At 52.9% G+C, this 20,356-nt stretch overlaps 2 protein-coding genes across 7 annotated transcripts in view; both read left to right on the top strand.

The window, feature by feature from the left end:
* Nucleotides 1–1,562, top strand: part of PLEKHA4 (pleckstrin homology domain containing A4) — a 25,881-nt gene extending 24,319 nt beyond the window's left edge. For all 5 annotated transcript variants that reach the window (XM_047790979.1, XM_047790978.1, XM_047790975.1 and 2 more), the window contains exons 18-20: nucleotides 236–294; nucleotides 687–799; nucleotides 1,110–1,562. In XM_047790979.1, coding sequence (XP_047646935.1) covers nucleotides 236–294; nucleotides 687–799; nucleotides 1,110–1,372 — 435 coding nt within the window. In that variant the 3' untranslated portion in view covers nucleotides 1,373–1,562. The remainder of the gene's footprint in view (nucleotides 1–235; nucleotides 295–686; nucleotides 800–1,109) is intronic.
* On the top strand, nucleotides 1,451–20,356 carry HSD17B14 (hydroxysteroid 17-beta dehydrogenase 14). Of its 2 annotated transcripts, XM_047790980.1 has the most exons (10): nucleotides 1,451–1,610; nucleotides 1,971–2,136; nucleotides 2,657–2,695; nucleotides 2,897–2,979; nucleotides 3,536–3,602; nucleotides 8,818–8,909; nucleotides 19,282–19,386; nucleotides 19,628–19,695; nucleotides 19,813–19,909; nucleotides 19,999–20,356. In XM_047790980.1, the coding sequence occupies exons 2-10, from the start codon at nucleotides 2,049–2,051 to the stop codon at nucleotides 20,170–20,172; spliced, it is 813 nt and encodes a 270-aa protein (XP_047646936.1). In that variant the 5' UTR covers nucleotides 1,451–1,610; nucleotides 1,971–2,048; the 3' UTR covers nucleotides 20,173–20,356. The 2 variants fall into 2 exon arrangements, with proteins under 2 accessions (XP_047646936.1, XP_047646937.1); XM_047790981.1 differs by lacking the exons at nucleotides 2,897–2,979; nucleotides 3,536–3,602.

The following is a 20,356-nucleotide window of genomic DNA, read 5'->3' as shown; positions in this document are numbered from 1 at the left end:
GTGGGTGTGGCCATTAAAAAAAAAAAAAAAAAGCTGAGAATTGTCCTGTCTGTTAGAAGTCGAAGGTACAGTCATAGACATTTCCCAGACAAAGGATCTTACATAAAAATGACATTTTCTGTGTTTGGGGGGGGGGGCAATTTTCTCTCTTCTCTAAGCCCCTTCACTTCGTCCTCAAAATGAGGACGTGAGGGCTTCCCGGGGGAGGAATTCTAATGCCCCAATTCCTTTGCAGCCTGCCCTGGGACACTCAGGAGCCCAGAAATGGCTCAGAAGCTCTGGGTCCTGGAGCAGGTAAGGAATTGGAGATCCAAACTAGAAGCAAGAAAGTCAACAAAAGGGTGAAGAGTAGCATTAAGTATTAATGTCTCCTGAGTACTCTTGAGTACCAGGGTATGGATGGCAGAACATTTCAGAGACGCTTGAGTTCCTGGGGAATGAGAAAGCCCTAGTTCGCAGCGGTTCCACTGTTGCTGTCAAACTCTGCTCCTCTTTCGGGAAGTTTTCGGGCAATTGGACTACAGATCCCATAATGCATGCAGACTTTTAAAAAGAGGGTCTCGCCCTGTTCAAAATCCTTTAGAGCCATGTGCTAGGGACTACAACTCCCAGGACACGCTCTGCACCGTGGTCCTCACCTTACAGGCAAATTATTCAAGGCCACCCCTGCATCTTCTTTTTTCTAGTCCGAGGAACACGACCCCTTATTTACCAACATCTGAGGGTCACCGGGAGCGAGTTCTCAGCCTCTCTCAAGCCTTGGCTGCTGAGGCGTCACAGTGGCACCGAATGATGACAGGTGAGAATGGGCTGGGGAACTTGGGCTCCTGGGAGTTAGGAAAGAGGGAGTCTGGAGGCCCGGAATCCTAGGTCCTGGTGGGGAGGGGGTCTGACGACCGCCAGAAACCCTCTGCCTTGGTGAGGAAAGAGCTGGACAGGGCTTGGGAGTTCCAGACCCCAGTAGGTGGGGACTGGGCCCCAGGACTGCCGTGTCTGGGGGGAGGAGAGGACGGGGAGCCTGGACTCCTAGGTTTGAGAGGAAAGTCCTGGGTGTCGGGACTTCTGGGTCCCAAAGTTTGCCGTTCTCGTTCTCCGTCCTTCCTCTCCAGGTGGCAGTTTGGACTCTCGAGGAGACCCTCTTCCCCCTGCGTCGCCACCTCCGTCAGATCCCACGCCCTGCGTGTCCTCGCCCCCAAGATCTCCTCCAGTGGCCAGTTCCCACTCCACGGGATTCTCCCACCGAGGGACTGGGCGCGACGCAGGCCCGGCCTCGTGGGAGCAGACCTGGGATTCCGGGACCGCCCCTCCCGCGCTAACCCCAGACGAGGGGGCGTGGCCTCTGAGAGTCACGCTGCTACAGTCCAGCTTCTGACCCGCCCAAGCAGGGCAGCCAATCAGAGCTGGAGGGCGTGGCCTGGAGGTACTTCCGGGACAGATGGAGCCTCTTCCCTCACCTGAGGGCGTGATCTGGTCCCCTCTCGGTGGCCGAGGAGTGGCTTCTTTGGCCAAAGTTTGATTTTCCCAATACTTGTCCAAATTTGGATTAAAACATTGAACTCTTAGTCGATAACTTTCTGTCTGTTTGGAGTTGTGACACTGGTCTCGAAGAGGTAGAGCTGGAGTCGTGAACTCCTGGGTCCCGCGGGAGGAGGGGACAGCGGCCTCAGCTTTGTGTGTCAGAGGAACCGGGGGAGCTCGAGGTCTGGATTACTGAGTCTGAGGGAGGAGGGGGCCGGCGACGTGGATTCCTGGGTCTGAAGGAAGAGAGGACCCGGGACCTGGACTTTGGAGTCCAAGGTCCGGCAGAGGGGGCCGGACTCCAGGAATCCCGAGTTTGAGGGTTGGGGGACCGGCCTCCTGGGTCTGAGGGAGGAGGGGGCTGGGGCCAAGTTCCAGGCTTCTGGCTTTCCTGGCAACGCCCCCGGGGCCGGGCTTCAGGATCCAGCCCCTATTTATGGTTCGACCCCAAGACCTCACCGGACTTCAGAGGGGGATAGAAGCCTCGAGTGAGTGTGAGTGAGTGGCCGAAGGAGACTGTCTGACGCGGGATGGCAACGGGAACGCGCTATGCCGGGAAGGTGGTCATCGTGACGGGGGGCGGGCGCGGCATTGGAGCTGGGATCGTCCGAGCCTTCGGTGAGTGGGGTCTGGTCGGCTCTGAACAGTGGAGTCTGGGAGCGGAGGGACCCCGGGGGCTAATGGGTGTGGGACGAAGTATCTTCTGTACTGGAATCTAGATTCTTGTCTCATAAAATCCAATTTGCAAAGTTAACGAAGGGAAGGCAGTGGTGGCCTGGGACCTGAGATTGCAGGCGGATTTTCAAATGCCATTGACTCCCTTTCTCTGGGTCTCAGCTATTGCTACAGAACGGGGGGGTGGGGTGGTTGGAATATGTCTTTTGGAGGTTTAGGGTTTACTCTGGAACCCAGGGATGGAAACTCAGGAGCCCCAGAAGTCACCTGGAATAGCCAAGGAGAAGGCTAGGCTTCTGCCTTTTGCCCTGTGGGATCATCATGAGACTTTAGAGTCACGAGGGGAACAGAGCTGGGGTGGTGGGGGGCGGGGGGGATGGCCCTGTTTCGGGTGGCCACAGAGGGCAGCAGAGATCTTCACCAAGGTCTCTGCAGGGCTAACCTATTCCCTGTCTATTCGCAGTGGAAAGTGGCGCCCAGGTGGTGATCTGTGACAAAGACGGTGAGTGAGGGTCCCCCAGTCCTCAGCCCACTGCCTCCTCCCTTAGATCCAGGAAGAATACAGGCCCCAGCACCATCCTCCCTCAGACCCAGGAGTCCAGACCCCCAGCCCCTCCTCCCTCAGACCCAGGATCGATCCTGGGCCCCCAGCCCCTCCTCTCTGAGACCCAGGATCCAGCTCCCAGCCCTTCTCTTCCTGCAGGGTCCACTGGTCGGACCCTGGAGCAGGAGCTGCCTGGGTCTGTCTTTGTCCTCTGTGACGTGACTCAGGAGGATGATGTGAAGGTGAGCGCGTAGTTTCTGTCCCTCCCCGTCCCCCTCAATCTCCAATCGTTCTCTCTCTCCCTTCACCCCGGGCTTTGGACATGCTGTTCCCTCTACCCTTCCCCCATCTCCTGGCTAAATGACACCTGCCCCCAGAGTCTCAGCTCAGTTTCATCACAAAGCTTTCCTAACTTGGCTGGCCACGTCCTGTGTCTGCCGAGAAGATTCTCCTCTATCTCCCAGGCTTTCAAGGCCCCTGGTCCCTCCTATCACGTGATCTGGATCCAGTAAGAGTTTTCCTTCTCCCAGGGTTTCTCCCCCTTCCCTTCATCTGCTCTCCCGTCCCCCGCCCTCCTGGGTCTCTGAAGTAGTGAGCTCAGCGTGCTTGTCACCAGCCCTCTGGTCTCTGGCACCCCTGGTGTCCAGTCTCCTCATCTCCTGCCATGCCTGGAGATTTGGGGGCGGCCCCCACAACGTCCTGTCCCCTCCACGGTGACTCCGCTTCTGCCACGTCTCGCTTGGGGGAGCCCAGCAGGGGCGTCAACGCTGTTCACTCACAAGACAGCTTTCTCCTCAGACCCTCGTTTCTGAGACCATCCGCCGCTTCGGCCGCCTAGACTGTGTGGTCAACAACGCCGGCTCCCGTGAGTTGTCAACCCGCTTCCCGGGCTCTGTCCCATTGCTGCTCTGTGTCCCCAGGCCTGTGCCGCCACCTCTTTATGCCTCAGTTTCTACATTTCTAAAATGACAATGACCACCACCGTCCTTGCCATTACAGGGTGTTGAGAGTATTAAACAGTGTAACTGGGCGGAGTTCCCGTCATGGCGCAGAGGAAATGAACCTGACTAGGAACCATGAGGTTGTGGGTTCAATCCCTGGCCTCGCTTAGTGGGTTAAGGATCCAGCTGTGAGCTGTGGTGCAGATACAGCTCAGATCCCGTGTTGCTGTGGCTGTGATGTAGGCCAGCGGCTGTAGCTCCGATTCGACCCCTAGCCTGGGAACCTCCATATGCCACGAGTGCGGCCCTAAAAAAAAAAATTGTGTCACTGCTCAGCCCCCTAATCACCATAACTGTCTTGGGCAGACAGCGTCCATCTTGCAGCCTCCGTTTTGGTTTGGTTTGGTTTGGTTTTGGCCGTGGCATGCAGTAGTTCCAGGGCCAGGGATTGAATCTGCGCCACAGCAGCAATAATGCCAGGTCCTTAGCCTGCTGAGCCACCAGGGAACTCCAACCTCAGTTTCTTTAAAGCGAGGCGGATGGCTCTTCTCTTTTTCTGTGACTGTGAACAAGTACGCTTGGCCCAGGGCTTACAGGGCTTGGCATGGAGGCTTTGAAGGGAAATTGTCATCCGTTTCATGACTACCCTTTACAAGAATGCCTCACATTGATAAAGCGAGGCTCAGCGAGGTGAACTGATTGGACTAAGGTCACACAGCAAGGCTGTGATGGAAAGATGCCTTTCTTACTGGCTGGACAACTTTGAGCAAATTGACTTACCCTCTCCGGGCTGCGGTTTCCTTCTCTTGCTGTCAGGATATAAAGAGATGGCAGGTACTAGTTAATCCGTTCTCTCTATGTCCTTTGGCCTTTCAATAGATGTTTATTGAGCATCCGCTATGCCCCTGTTCTTTCCTAGGGACTGGGGAGGTAGCGGTAAACAAAACAGACCAGGCATTTCTGTCCTCGTGGGATTCATGTTCTAGAGAAAGGAAACAGATAAAAAAAAAGACAGCTATCTTTCATCTTCATTATTCACCCTCTGGCCCCAGCAGGACTTGGGGCGCTTTCCCAGTATTCACGGACATGCGCAGAGAGGCTGACATCTGCGTGGCCTGTAGCACTTTTTCCCAGCTAAGGTCAGACAAGGTGATACTCTGCCCTCCTGGGTTCAATCCTCAAACAGAATTTCCCAGAGGGGGGAGATGAGAGAGGACAGGGGCCGTTTGAAGAGCTCGCTCTGGGGCCAGTTGGATGGAATCCATCCCAGCGCTGACACCTGTGAGTGGGGCAGCCTGAGGCAAGTCACATGACATTCCTGAACCTGGTTTCCTCATTTGCAGAATAAATAAAATAGTCTTGCAGGAGGAGTTGTTTTTAGGATGTAGGATTATAGTTTGTGTTAGCCACAGGGCTCTCTATACGTATGTGCATGTAAACAAACACACATATGGCCCGTCTGATTCTGTTCACGCTGCCACAACGAAATGCCATGGACCAGGTGGCTTCAACAACATACGCATTTATTTTTCACGGTTCTAAGGGCGAGGAGGTCCAAGATCAAGTTGGAGGCAGTTGCTGGGACCTCACACAGTGGAAGAGGCAAGGGACGGCTCTAGAGTCTCTTATTTATTTATTTATTTATTTATTTATTTATTTATCTGTCTTTTTGCTATTTCTTTGGGCTGCTCCCACGGCATATGGAGGTTCCCAGGCTAGGGGTCGAATCAGAGCTGTAGCCACCGGCCTACGCCAGAGCCGCAGCAACGCGGGATCCGAGCCGCGTCTGCAACCTACACCACAGCTCACAGCAACGCGGGATCATTAACCCATTGAGCAAGGGCAGGGACCGAACCCGCAACCTCATGGTTCCTAGTCGGATTCGTTAACCACTGCGCCACGACGGGAACTCCTAGAGTCTCTTATTTTTTTATTTGTTTGGCTTTTTAGGGCCCACCTGTGGCATATGGAAATTCCCAGGCTAGGGGTGGAATCCGAGCTGAGCTGCCAGCTGACACCACAGCCACAGCAACTCAGAATCCGAGCCGCGTCAGTGACCTACACTGCAACTCATGGCAGTGCTGGATCCCCAGCCCAATGAGCGAGGCCAGGGATCGAACCCGACTCCTCATGGTGGGGTTCGTTTCTGCTGAGCCATAATGGGGACTCCTGGAGTCTCTCTCTGTTTGTTTGTTTTGTTTAGTTTTTTGTCTTTTTAGGGCTGTACCCGCGGCATATAGAGGTTCCCAGGCTAGGGGTTGAATTGGAGCTGTAGCCGATGGCCTACACCACAGCCACAGCCACGCGGGATCCGAGCCATGTCTGCGACTACACTTCAGCTCATGGCAATGCTAGATCCTTAACCCACTGAGCAAGATCAGGGATCAAACCTGTGTCCTCATGGATGCTGGTCAGATTCCTTTCCGCTGAGCCACAACGGGAACTCCCTGGACTTTCTTTTGTAAGGGCACTGATCCCATGCAAGAGGCCTCCATCCTCAAACCCAATCACCTCCCACAAATCCCCACCGCCAAACACCATCACATTGGAAGTGAGGATTTCAACATATGAATGGAGCAGCTCAAACACGCTGCCTGTAGCAAGTAGATATTGTTATGTAATATCATATTTATGTGTTTCCCCTAGGAGCAATGGGTCAGTATTCACTAACTCAGTGTTTGTCCTGACTTTATAGACTAAAACTGCCTCTGATAAGAATTGGTTGGGAGTTCCCGTCCTGGCTCAGTGGTTAACGAATCTGACCAGGACCCATGAGGTTGTGGGTTCGATCCCTGGCCTTGATCAGTGGGTTGAGGATCCAGCGTTGCTGTGAGCTGTGGTGTAGGTTGCAGACGCGGCTCGGATCCCGAGTTGCTGTGGCTCTGGTGTAGGCTGGTGGCTACAGCTCCAATGTGACCCCTAGCCTGGGAACCTCCATATGCCGAGGGAGTGGCCCAAGAAATGGCAAAGAGACAAAAAGAAAAAAAAGAAAAAAGAAAGCATTGGTTGTATATACTAGCATGTTCTGGAGTGATAAAGGCTATGAAGAAAAATAAAGCTCAGAGTTCCCTGGTGGCTCAGCAGATTAAGGACCCAGCATTGTCACTGCTGTGACTCGGGTCACTGCTCTGCTGCAGGTTTGATCCCTGGCCTGGGAACTTCCACAAGCTGGGTGCAGCCAAAAATAAAATTAAAAAAAGTAAGAAACAAAGCTGATGGAGGGCTTAGAGAATGACGGGGGCTCTTTCGGTCGGAGAATCTGGGGTTGCTTCTCTGAAGATGTTTGAACAGATCTCTGGAGGAAGCGAGCTCACAAGCCCTGGATCTCTGGGGAGGAATAAGCCAATATTTCCTTAACTTTCCATCATCATTTCCCCCCACTTCTCTGTGCCTTCATGCACTAGACCCCTAAAGACTTTGGAAGGTTCAGGGTCCATTTTTGCCACTTTTTTTTTTTTCCTCATTTTGTTCTTCTTCTTACTGTCTTTCCTGCTACTCTTCTCTTCTGAATGTTGATTTGCCGTAATGCCCCTCCTTCCCCATTCCTTCTATTTATTTAACAAACACACTCCAGTACTAAGTGTCAGGCACCATATTGACTTGTGAAATTGCGAAGCCCAAAACCAAAGCACTACCTTCATCTATCAGCTGAGGCACAGAGAGGCCAAGTGACTTGCCCAAAGTCACACAGCCAAGGCATGGCGGGCTGAGATTTGAACCCAGACTTTCTGGCCTTGAGACTGCTTTTTCTTCTTTTGCTGTTTCTTTTAGGGTTTTTTTTTTTTTTTTGGTCTTTTTAGGGCCGCACCCATGGGATATGGCAGCTCCCAGGCCAGGGGTTGAATTGGAGCCGCAGTTGCAGGCCTACACCACAGCCAGAGCAACGCGGGATCCAAGCTGCATCTGCAACCTATACCGAAGCTCATGGCAACGCCGGGTCCTTAACCCACTGAGTGAGGCCAGGAATTGATCCCCCACCCTCGTGGATACTAGTTGGGTTCGTTATTGTTGAGCCACCATGGGAAACTCTTTTACATTTTTAATTGAAGTATAGTTGATTTTCAGTTTTATGTTAGCTCTAGCTATACAGCTGCGTGATTCAGTATTTTTGCAGATCATATTCTGTTATAGGTTATTTCAAAATAATGGCTGTGATTTCCGGTGCTATATAGAATATCCTTGTTGCTTTTCTATTTTATACATAGCAGTTTGTGTCTCTTAATCCTATGCCCTTAAATTGTCCCTCTCTCCTTCCTTCTCCCCTTTGGTAACCACAAGTTTGTTTTCTACATCTGAATCTATTTCTGTTCTGCATATGCATTTATTTGTATTATCTGTGAGATTCCACATGTAAATGATATTGTACAGTATTTGTCTTTCTCTGACTTGTTTCAATAAGCATAATATTCTTGGCGTTCCCATCATGGCGCAGTGGAAATGAATCCGACTAGGAACCATGAGGTTGCAGGTTCAATCCCAGGCCTTGCTCAGTGGATTAAGGATCTGGTGTTGCCATGAGCTGTGGTGTAGGTCGCAGATGTGGCTTGGATCCCGCGTTGCTGTGGCTGTGGTGTAGGCCGGAAGCTACAGCTCTGATTGGACTCCTAGCCTGGGAACCTCCATATGCTGCGGGTGCAGCCCTAAAAGGCAACCCCCCCCAAAAAAATATATATATATTCTCTGGGTCCATCCACATTGCTGCAAATAGCAATATTTCATTCATTTATTTAATTTATTTTTTTATTCTTTTTAAAGGCTGAGTGATACTCCATTTGTATATAAACCATGTCTCCTCAATCCAATTGTGAGATTGCTTTTTTTTTTTCCCCTGCGGCATGCAGCGGCCTGAGGTGGGATCTCAGTTCCCAGTCCAAGGATTGAATCTGGGCTGCAGCTGTGACAGCACCAAATCCTATCCACTAGACCACCAGGGAACTCCTGGAGCACATTTTCTAGTACCCATTATGCTGCCGCCTTACTTTTTCAGGATCTCTGACCCTCTCGTCTGCCACTCCCTACCCTGTGTTCCCCACCCCCCACCTCTACACTGCCTGCCAGTGCCTGCGGCCCTGTCCTGTTCTCTGTCTTCTCCTGGCACCCTCATCCTCTGCTCCTCTCTCTCTCCCACCCTACCCTTAGATCCACCTCCGCAGTGGCCTGAGGAGACCTCCATCCAAGGCTTCCGGCAGCTGCTGGAGCTGAACCTGCTGGGGATGTACACGCTGACCAAGGTGAGAGCTGGGGTCCTGGCCACCAGGTCTGGGGGAGCCCTTGACAATCAGATTCTCAGACCCACTTTGTCTCAGAGCCAGAGGTTCTCTGTGTCTGCTTTGATATTATTCCAAAAGGGCTCATTCTCTGTAGAAAAGAAATGCATCTAGGAGTTCTCGCCAAGGCACAGTGGGTTAAGAATCCAACTGCAGCAGTTTGGGTCACGGTGGAGGTGCGGGTTCAATCCCTGGGCTGGTGCAGTGGCTAAAGGACCTGACATTTCTGCAGCTGTGGTGTAGGTCACTGCTGTGGCTCAGATTCAGTCCCTGGCCTGGGAACTTCCAGATGCTGAGGGTGAGGCCATAACATGTTTAAAAAAAGAGGAGTTCCCACTGTGGCTCAGCAGTAATGAATCCAACTGGTATCCATGAAGATTCAGGTTCCATCCCTGGCCTCGCTCAGTGGGTTAAGGATCTGGCATTGCCATGAGCTGTGGTGAAGCTTGCAGATTCGGCTTGGATCTGGCGTTGCTGTGACTGTGGTGTAGGCTGCAGCTCCAAATTGACCCCTAGACTGGGAATTTCCATATGCTGTGGGTGTGGCCCTAAAAAGCAATAAATTAAAAAAAAAAAAAAGTCAGGGAGTGATAAATGCTACTCAAAAAAAGTGAAGGGAAGGAAGGGGACCAAGAGTGATGGGCCAGTGTAAAGGCGATTCTATAAAACATTTTATGGAGTTCCCGTCGTGGCTCAGTGGTAGTGAATCCGACTAGTAACAATTAGGATTCGGGTTTGATCCCTGGCCTCGCTCCATGGGTTAAGGATCCAGTGCCGCTGTGAGCTATGGTTAGGTCACAGACGAGGCTCAGATCTGGTGTCGCTGTGGCTGTGGTCTAGGCTGGCAGCTGAAGCTCAGAATTAGCCCGAGAACCTCCATATGCCGCAGGTGTGGCCCTAAAAAGCAAAAGAAAAGAAAAAAACCTTTTATTATGTCATTTTGCAAGGACACACAAAAGCAGAGCGGATTATATACTGAACTCACATGCCCACCCCTCAGTGCTACAATCAACGTGCTGCCGTTCTCGGAGTTCTCTCCGTGCTGCAACGGGCTTGGGGGCATCTGGGGAGCTCTGGGAGGCAAGTTCAGCCCCAGCCCAGTGGGGTAAGGATCCGGCCTTGCCACAGCTTCATCTTTTCTTCACCTTTTCTGGAATATTTTAAAGCAAATCTCAGACATCCTGTGTCACCCAGCAATAACTTGGTATGAGCTTTACCAGGAAAAGGTTTTTTAAAAAGTGTATCTGCGGGCTCTTTGAGGAAGGGTGAGTACTGAGAAAGCTTCCTAAGAGGGGACATTTAAAAAAAAATTTTTTTTTGTTTTTAATGGCTGCACTGGCGGGCTTATGGCAGCTCCTGGGCCAGAGATTGAACCCCAGCCGCAGCCACGACATATGCTGGGCAAGGCTGCATCCTTTAACCGACTCTGCTGGGCTGGGGATGGACCCTGCTCCTCTGCAGCAACCCCCGCCGCTGCAGTCGGGTTCTTAACCCACTGCACCACAGCGGCAATAAGAGGAGGTATTTGAGTCAGGATCCCAAGGGCAACTGCGATTCAGCAGAACAGCCGGTGCAAAGACCCTGGGGTGGGATAGCTTGGCGTGTAGGGGGCACAGCGAGGAGGGTCAGGGTGACTGAAGCAGATGAAGCAGGGAGAGGGCAGAAGTTGAAGGCAGATGGTGCCGGGTCTTGGAAACCACGGAGAGGACTTGGCTTTGACGCTGAGCGAGAGCCGCGAAGGGGTCTGAGCCGAGGAACGCGAACGGGAACTGGTGCCCTCTGGCGGCCGCGCCGGGGAACTGATGGGACGAGGGCTGAGGCCGGGAATCCATAGCGGAGGTGGTGATACGGTGGTCCTGTCGGTCCAGGCGGGAGGTGATGTTGGGTCCCAACAGGCCGCTGGTCGTGGATTTGGTGAGCAATGGTTCGATCCTAGGTGCGTTTTACAGGTAGACTTGTTAGGATTTCCTTATAGTCTAGATGTGGGGCTGAACTTGAGAAAGAAAGGTGTGTGGGCTGGAGGGTGTGGACGGATTTCCCCAGGCCCAGCCCCATCAACCCGCAGGACCGCCTTGCCCACCGCGGCCCTGGGAAGTCTGGGGAGGGGTAGGTGGGCTGGGGGAGACTGGCATGTGAGATGCTCACCAGACGTGGGGGCTGTGGGTCCAGGGCGCAGTTAAGGCCTGGAGGCCTCAGTCTGGAACACTCAGCGTAGGGCTAGAAGGGCTCAGAAAAGCGAATGTAGGAATCCGCGCTGGGGCGCAGTAGGTTAAGGATCCCGCCCCGCTTGCTGCCGCTGGGACATGGGTCATAGGTGTGGCTCGGATTCCATCCCTGGCCCCCAGGAACTTCTGTATGCCAAGGGGTGCAGCTGAAAAAGGAAAAAAAAAAAAAGGGAGGAAAAAGTGAACGTGGATAGAGAGGCCACAGAGTGGGTCAGGAGTGGCCTGTGTGGGAAGGCTCAGGGGCCGAGCTCAAGATCTGATGCCGAGATGCTGGTGAAATATCCCCAGGCTATTGGAAAATACCACCCAACCAGTCTGTCGTGACTCCTGTCCCCAGTTTCTGTTTGCTTTCTATGCTTGGCACCTCTAAATAATAACACACATACACCGCAGCCCGTTAAAGGAGTATGTGTGTATGTGTGTGGATTTTTTCTCTGTCTCTCCCTCCCTCATTAGTTGCCAGCATTCAAAAAGAAAGAGAAGTTTCTCATAAACAACCAGATTTCTGGTTTCTCTCACAAAGTTGGCCAACCGGGCTTATGTGGGAGGTCTGCTAAGTGTACCCCAGGCCCCCCTCTCCCTATCGGCCTTCCTAACTCAGATTGCCTGCGTGGGCAGGTGCGGAAGCCCCATGTGGGAGTCAGGGGTCTAGATCTGGGGCCCACCTGCCCAGATTCTCTGCCACCTCCTGCTTGTAATATCGGGCGAGCCCATCCTGGGACACCTGAGTTCTCTGATCTGTCGACCGAGGCTCATCGTGGTAGCTAAGTTACAGCATTGTCCTGAGCATTGGATGCGATTAAATTAAACACCCGCAAAGCCCTTAGAACAAGCCTGGCACAGAGTTTACCAGCAGTGGGTTTTATCGTGTAATGTGACCCTTGCCCCGTTCTGTTTCTTGTGGCCAGTCCACCTCACTCTGTGGGCTCTGAGGGTCATATCGAGCAAAGGGAGCCTCGGAGAAGTGGAAGGGAAAAGGTGAGGTTTGAGCCAAACCTTGAGTGGGTTCAGGAAAGGAAGTAAAAAAACAGGGCCAAGGGTGTTTCACTTGCCGAAAGCGTGTGCAAAGGCCCTGGGGCAGAAATCACCCTTGTGTATTTTAAGAACGAGAGAACCCCCATCTCCATCTTCCCTTGGCAGTTACAAGCATTTTGTTAAGCTTGTTCTTTATTTCTTTCTTTCTTTTTTTTTTTTTTGGCTTTTTAGGGCTGCCCTCTTGGCATATGGAAGTTCCCAGGATAGGAGTCGAATCAGAGCGGTAGCCTCCAGCCACGGCCACAGCCACAGCAACGCCAGATCCAAGCCTCGTCTGCAACCTACACCAGAGCTCACGACAATGCCAGATCCTTAACCCACTGAGCAAGGCCAGGGATCGAACCCACAGTCGGATTCGTTAACCACTGCGCCACGACAGGAACGCCTAAAGACTTTGTTTTAACCTGACCGAGTTATGATTAGACCTCTTAAGAAAGTGAGCAGCGATTCCTTCATACCATTTCATACCCAAGCCCTATTTAAGTTCCCCCATGGAGTTCCCTGGCGGCACACTAGATTAAGGATCTGGCATTGTCACTGCTGCGGTGCGGGTCACAGCTGTGGTGTGGGTTCAATCCCTGGCCTGTGGAATTTTTGCATGCTGTGGGTGAGGCCAAAAAAAAAGGAAAATTCACCCAGTTTCCCCCAAATGTCTTATCCTAGCTGGTGCGTTCATACCAAGCTCTAGACAAAGCACACTGCGTTTGGTTTTTCAGCGGGCAACTACTTTTGTCTGCCAGTTCTTGCTTCTATTCCAGCTCCTGAAACGTGCCTGTGGTAGGAAATCTGTCCCCGTGTGTAGGTTGCTGCCGTTGTCACCGTCGGTATCACTATAAGCATCACCACCAGTACTGCCATCACCGCCATCCTCATTGCCATCCTCACCACCATTGTCAGTGCCACCCCCCCACATCCTTTCATCGCCATCACCACCGTCCCTGCCAGCACCATCCCCATGTCAGCATCACTGCCAGCATTACCATCTTCACCACCACCATCCCTTGGAAGCTCTTTAAATATCAATTCCGGACCCGATCCCGGGCTCCTGAGTCAGAATCTGGGTCTCTGGCCCCCTTGGGGGATGCTGACACCAGCCAAAGTTAGCCATTCTCCCAAGTTCCCATTGCGGCGCAGCAGAAACAAATCCTACAAATATCCATGAGGATGTGGATATCCTCGCTCAGTGGGTTAAGGATCCGGTGTGGCTGTGAGCTGTGGTGTAGGTCGCAGATGTGGCTCGGATCCCCAGTGGCTCTGGCTGTGGTGTAGGCCGGCCACTGCAGCTCTGATTCGCCCACCCCTAGCCTGGGAACCTCCATGTGCCTTGGGTGCAGCCCTAGAAAAGCAAAAACAAGAAACAAACAAACCAAAAAAACCAAGTTAGCCATTCTTGAGTTAGGCTAGAGAAAGCTATGGAGGAATTAGGGGGTGTTTATGTGGTGAAGGAAATGAGGTCTCGTGGGGAGAAGGGTCTACAGGAGGTGTTTGGGCACAGGAGTGTCTGCTATGGACTCTCAGAGCTGGATTGATTCTTGGAGACCTGTCCATTCATTCAGCTATTTATTCATCAAGGACTGAACGGGCATTGGTAGGTGCCAGGCAGCATTCTAAGTGCTGGGGTTACACCATGTGGTCCTTGCCCTTGTGGAATTTTCAGTCATGGGGAAGCCAGGTGTTACCACATAAATAAGAGACCAGTGTTTTCTGGTTTGTTCTCGGTGCCAGAATAGGCTTCTTGTATTCTTTTTTTTTTTTTTTTTTGCCACACCCATGGCATGTGAAAGTTCCCAGGCTAGGGATGGAACCCGAGCCACAGCAGTGACAATGCCAGATCTAAGGCATCTGGTCTTGATCTCAAGAGCAATAGGGAACCATAGAAGGTATACGAGCAAGAAAGGGATTTGATCCTGTTATCACTAACAGATCATTAATAATAATAGCTCACTCTGGCTCTTTTTTTTAAATTATTCAATGAATTTTATTACATTTATAGTTGTCCAACAATAATCACAACCTAAGTTTATAGCATTTCCATCCCAAACCACCAGCGCATCCCCCCCCATCTCCCCAACCTGTCCCCTTTGGAAACCATACGTTCTTCAAAGTCTGTGAGTCAGTATCTGTTCTTGCAAAGAAGTTCATTGTGTCCTTTTTTTAGATTCCACATGTCAGTGGTGTTGGTGTCTTATGGTATGACTGACTTCACTTAGCATGATAATTTCTAGGTCCATTTGCTGCAAATGCCGTTATTTCTTTCCTTTTAATGGCTGAGTAATATTCCATTGTGTATATGTACCACTTCTTGATCCACTCCTCTGTCGATGGGCATTTAGGTTGTTTCCATGTCTTGGCTATTGCATAGAGTGTGGCAGTGAACATTGGAGGACATGTGTCTTTCAAGTCATGGTTTTCTCTGAATAGATGCCCAGGAGTGGCATTGCTGGATCCACTCTGGCTCTTGTAAGAGGAACAAATCAGAGGGCACAGTGGGGTGGGGATTAGTATCAGGAGATGAGCACACCTGTGCAGGTGAGAAGAGGTGGCTTCCAGGACTCACCATCCGGCCCCTGTTGCTCCTCTCATCTCCCCTTGCCCCCCATTGCTGCCAAATGCACCGAGCCTTGTCCTGCCTCGGGGTCTTAGCACTTACTGTTCCCTCTGCCTGGCGTGATCGTCTCTAAGAAATGCCCACAGCACACGCCTGGACTCAGCTGCTCAAATCTCACCTCCCTGAAGCCCTCCCGGGGCGCCTTGTTTGAAACTGCACCCAGCCCAACACTCCCGTTCATCCTCATCCTGCTCTACTTCTTGTTTCATGTCCTGAGACACACTCTAGAACATTCCACAGTGCACTTGTGTTTGTTTTCTTGCTGCCTTCCCATGGGCTCCAGGAGGGCAGAAATCTCTGTCTCATTTCCTGTGGTATCCCCAGCACCTGGCACAGAGGGGGTCCTCCAGAAATGTTGGTTAAATGAATTCACGAGGCGGAGGGAATTGTATAGACTCAAGAGATCCTTGCTGATGGGTCTGATGAGAAGGTGAAGGAGAGCGAGGTTCTGGAAGAACCACAGGCCCCCTAGGTCTTGGCTGGAGAAGCCAGATGGGCATCGGAGGCTGGGAACCAGGGAGAGGGGCAGATTTTAGGTGGAGACAGTGGGGTGAGTTTTGCACTCAAGATACAGCACTGGAAATGCCCAAGGGAGGCAGGTCAAGAGCTCCAGAACCGGGCTCCGAGGGTGGCAGAAACCAGCCAAAGGACGGCTCCCTTGGCAGAGCTGGGAGAGCGAGAGACAGAGCCAAGAACCCCATCACTTAGGGCTGATGGAGTCAGGCCAGCGCAGGGCTGGTGCAGTCAGGCCAGCGCGAGGCTGCAGGACCTCCAGGACAGCCAGGCTCTTTCAGATCCAGTTTCGGAAGGGAAGCGGGGGGCGGCGGGGGGGGGGGAGGGAGAGGCAGGCTGATAAGAGCCCAGCGAGTCCTTGAAGGAGGGGTAGGTGACCTTGGCAGTCGGTGAGGGAGGATGCCAGCCAAAGAATTCATGGAAGGGTTGGAAAGGGGCCACGGCCACATGGGACAGATACTTATTGAGTGCTAGCTGTTTACCCAGGGCTGGGATGAGGGTGGCGAATAAACCTGTCCCAGCCTCCGTGGACCTCACCTGTGCCAGGTGGGGGTGGGGAGGGAGGCCAAGGGCTGGCCCAGGAGCAGTGAGGATTAAGGAGGGAAAGGGGCTGGGGCAGGGCCCGGGGTGGGGGCTTGGGGAGGTGGGGTTTCAAGCTGGGAGAGTGAGGGGGGGAAGGGGTGGATGAAGGGAGGGGTGGTCCCTGAGGAGGAGGCTGGAGGATTCGCCCCCGCCCCCTCCCCCAACCTTAGTTACTCCTGCTGATACTGTCTTCAAGTTCTTAGCACTTAGAGTAGTTGTCTGAATGTTTTGCTGTTTTTGTGTGTTTGTTTTGCTTTTTAGGGCCACACCTGCGGCATATGGAAGTTCCCAGACTCAGGGTTGAATTGGACCTACAGCTGCCAGCCTACACCACAGCCACAGCAACACCAGATCCTCAACCCACTGAGTAAGGCCAGGGATTGAATTCACATCCTCATGGTTACTGGTCGGATTTGTTTCCACTGCATCATACCAGGAACTCCTTGGTGGTGCGTTTTGGTCCCTGACTGCCAGGCCACATATACTGACTCTGCCAGGTGTCACGTGACACTCTGGACAGCAGTCACCCCAGTCTTCTCACCTGGGTGAAGGGGCTGTTGATGGGACCTCCTAGGGCCGCTGTGAGCATTAAATGAGCTAATCTGTACAAAGAGCTGAGAACAGGCTCTGGCACATCATAGATCCCCAGTATATTCATTCCTGGGAGTTCCCTGGTAGCCTAGTGGCTAAGGACCTGGCAATTGTCAGTGCTGGGGCATGGGTTCAATCCCTGGCTTGGGAACTTCCGCATGCCATGGGTGCAGTGAAAATAAAATGAATAAATAAATTCATTCTTTGATTCCAAAGATACTTATTGAGCAGCTACCACATGCCAGGCACCTTAGTATGGGGGGGATCAAAATAAATTTCAACTGTCTCTCCTGGGTTTTTGCATTCTAGTGGGAGAGATAGAGAATAAGCAAATACATAAGTAAAACATATATATGGCGTGTCATGGATGTGTGGCACAGGGAAAAGGGATCAGGGAGCAGGATGGGGACTCAGGGACAGGAAGGTGACAGGTTTAAATGGGCTGGTCAGGGGAAGCTCATGGAGAAGGTGACATTTGAACTGGACTTGAAGTTGCTCAGGGATCAAGAGTGTCCCACTTTAGCCCCTCTGGGCACTGTGGACTGAATGTCCCATGTGCCCAGAACCCCTTCTGCCTCGGTAAACTGGGAAAGTCGGTCGCCCTCAGAGCAAGTCAGGAAAGCTGCATCGGGAAGAGCATTGCAGGCAGAGGGAACAGCATGTGCAAAGCATCTGAGGTTGGGACACTCAGGTTGGCAGATACAGCACTGAGACAGGGAGGCTGTTTTGGAGGGAGTGGAGAAGGGGCTTGAGAAGGCTGGTGGGGTGAACTGGAGAGGGAGCCAAATTAGACTCCCACTCTCGAGCACCCCTTAGGGGAGCCGGCTTGTGCTCATTCGTCTTTAGTGGCAGGAACAGGCCCTGCCCAGCCAGCCCAGCTGGCCAAGGCAAGCGTGGAGGGGAAGGATAGAATTCGAGTTTATTCAAGGTCATGTGTCATGAAAGACTAGAGAGACGCAGTGGGAGGAAGAGAGAAGGAAAGGCAGAGGGAGAGAGTTGAGAAGAGCTAGTTTAGGGATTTCCTGGTGGCCCGGCAGGGGCGGGGGGGGGGGCTACCCTGGAGACTTTGGCAGAATATGGGGTACATTTCATGAAGGCTTCCCAGGTCAAGTTCGGACCACAGAGCTCTCCCGAAAACCCAGAGAGGAGTTCCCATTGTGGTGCAGTGGAAATGAATTGGACTAGTATCCATGAGGATGAGGGTTCGCTCCCTGGCTTTGCTCGGTGGGTTAAGGATCCAGCGTTGCTTTGAGCTGTGGTGTAGGTCGCAGACTCAGCTTGGCTCTGGCGTGGCTGTGGCTGCGATGTTGGCTGGCAGTTGCAGCTCTTGTTCAACCCCTAGCCTGGGAACTTCCATATGCTGCTGGTGCGGCCCTAAAAAGCAAATATAGATAAATAAATAAAACTCTCTTTCCTGGGAGTTCCTGTCATGGCACAGTGGTTAGCGAATCCAACTAGGAACCATGAGGTTGGGGGTTCGATCCCTGGCCTTGCTCAGTGGGTTAAGGATCCGGCGTTGCCGTGAGCTGTGGTGTAGGTTGCATATGTGGCTCGGATCCCACGTTGCTGTGGCTATGGCGTAGGCCGGTGGCTACAGCTCTGATTAGACCCCTAGCCTGGGAACCTCCATACGCCGCAGGAAGCAGCCCTAGAAAAGGCAAAAAGACAAAACAAAAACAAAAACTCTCTTTCCCTCCATGGTTGAAAGAGAGTCTCCTCATTTTTGTAAAATATGCAGCCATCTTGGTCTCTCTTCTTCTTAATTACTATTATTTTGGAGTTCCTGTCATGGCTCAGGAGAAACAAATCTGACTAGCATCCAAAAAGACACAGGTTCGATCCCTGAAGTCACTCAGTGGGTTAAGGATCTGGCATTGCCGTGAACTGTGGTTTAGGCTGCAGACACGGTTTGGATCTGGCATTGCTGTGGCTGTGGTGTAGGCTGGCTGCTACAGTTCTGATTTGACCCCTAACCTGGGAACCTCCATATGCCTTACGTACAGCCCTAAAAAGGCAATATATATATATATATATATATATATATATTATTTTGGCTGTGCGGTAGCTCCCTTCATGGCTTAGTGGTTAACGAACCCAACTAGGATCTATTTTGGCTGCACCTGCGGCCTATAGAGATTCTGAGGCAGGAATGGAAGCAGTGCCACAGCAGCTACCCCGGCTGCTGCAGCGACAGCACTGGATGCTTAACCTGCTATGCCACAAGGGAACTCCACATTTTTCTGTCTTGTTATGGGCAGGAGTTTGAGCAGCTTAAAATACCTAGAGAGGAGTTCCTGCTGTGGCACAGTGGGATCAGCGGCATCTTGGGAGCAGTGGGACGCAGGTTCGATCCCCTGCCCAACACAGTGGGTTAAGGTGGCTATAGCTGTGGCTTAGGTCACAACCACAGCTTAGATCTGCTCCATATGCTGCGGGGCGGCCAAAAAACCCCAAAACAATAACAACAAAAAACCTGGAGAGAGGGGGCAGAGACCCAGAGGAAGGGGGACAGGGACACAGAAAGAGAAAGAGAGAGGCAGGCAGTAGAAGAGACAGAGAGAAAAATCCCTTCCAGACAAGGAGAGACTCCTTAAGGGCTGAGACCGAAGGCAGACCAGAGAGGGTACCGCAGAGCCCAGGAGCTGTCCCTTCGAGGCATCCAGATTGACTGATCAGCACACCAGGGAGATGGCCCCGGCCCCAGACATCAGGATGTGTTTGAGCAGGGCGTGGGGGCAGGACATCCAGGGCTCAGCAGCTCCCTCTGCCTCTGTCTCCCCAGCTCGCCCTCCCTCACCTGCGCAAGAGCCGAGGCAACGTCATCAACATCTCCAGCCTGGTTGGGGCGATCGGCCAGTCCCAGGCAGTTCCCTATGTGGCCACCAAGGTACGCGGCCGTGGTACCCCCCTGCTCCTTCCTTCAGGGACCCCAGCCCTGAGGCATGGCCACCTGTGATGTGTTGGCCTCAAGCGTCTCCCAAGAAATGGTGCAGCCCAATGGAAACCTGCAGAGCGGGCGTGCCTTCCCCATTCCGATGGCCCTGCTTGATGCCCCCGGTTGGGAGGAGAGGACAAAAGGACCCTCATCTTCCCTGGTCTGAACCTGTCTCCCCGCCCGTCTTCTGCAGGGGGCGGTGACAGCCATGACCAAAGCCTTGGCCTTGGATGAGAGTCAATATGGCGTCCGCGTCAACTGGTGAGCAGCTCCCGGGGCCGAGTGTGGGGTGGGGTGGGGTGGGGGGAGCCCTCAAGACTGGGGGAGGCGGTGTTGTTGCAGCCAACTTCCCTGATCCCCTCTGCTCCCTCACCCCAGCATCTCCCCAGGAAACATCTGGACCCCGCTGTGGGAAGAGCTGGCAGCATCAACACCTGACCCCACGGCCAAAATCCGAGAGGGCACACTGGCCCAGGTAGGAGTGGGGGCCCCATCCAGGTGGAATGGGGGTGGCGGTCAGGTGAGGGCCCCTTTTGACCTGCTTTTCTCCTCGTCTCTCCCCAGCCCCTGGGCCGCATGGGCCAGCCCGCTGAGGTGGGCGCTGCTGCTGTGTTCCTGGCCTCCGAAGCCAGCTTCTGCACCGGGATTGAGCTGCTAGTGACTGGGGGCGCGGAGCTGGGCTTTGGGTGCAAGGCGGTGCAGTGCAGCGTCCCCGCAGGGGCGTCTGTGATCCCCTAATCTCCCACGTTTCCACCTGGGCCTCCCGGACCAGGGCTCTCCCATCGCAAACTCAGTCTCCCAAATTCCCCTTCCCACCTCTCAGCTGCTGCGCCCCCCCGCCCCCGCACCCCCCCAGACTTTAAGCCCACTTACCAATGTCCAGACCACCCCACATCTTTCCATAAAAGCACTTTGCAGCCAA

Source organism: Phacochoerus africanus, chromosome 8 (genome assembly GCF_016906955.1).
Source record: "Phacochoerus africanus isolate WHEZ1 chromosome 8, ROS_Pafr_v1, whole genome shotgun sequence".
Classification (NCBI taxonomy): Eukaryota; Metazoa; Chordata; class Mammalia; order Artiodactyla; family Suidae; genus Phacochoerus; species Phacochoerus africanus.
The sequence above is the reverse complement of the archived record's forward strand: the minus strand, read 5'-3'. Positions and strand labels throughout refer to the sequence as shown.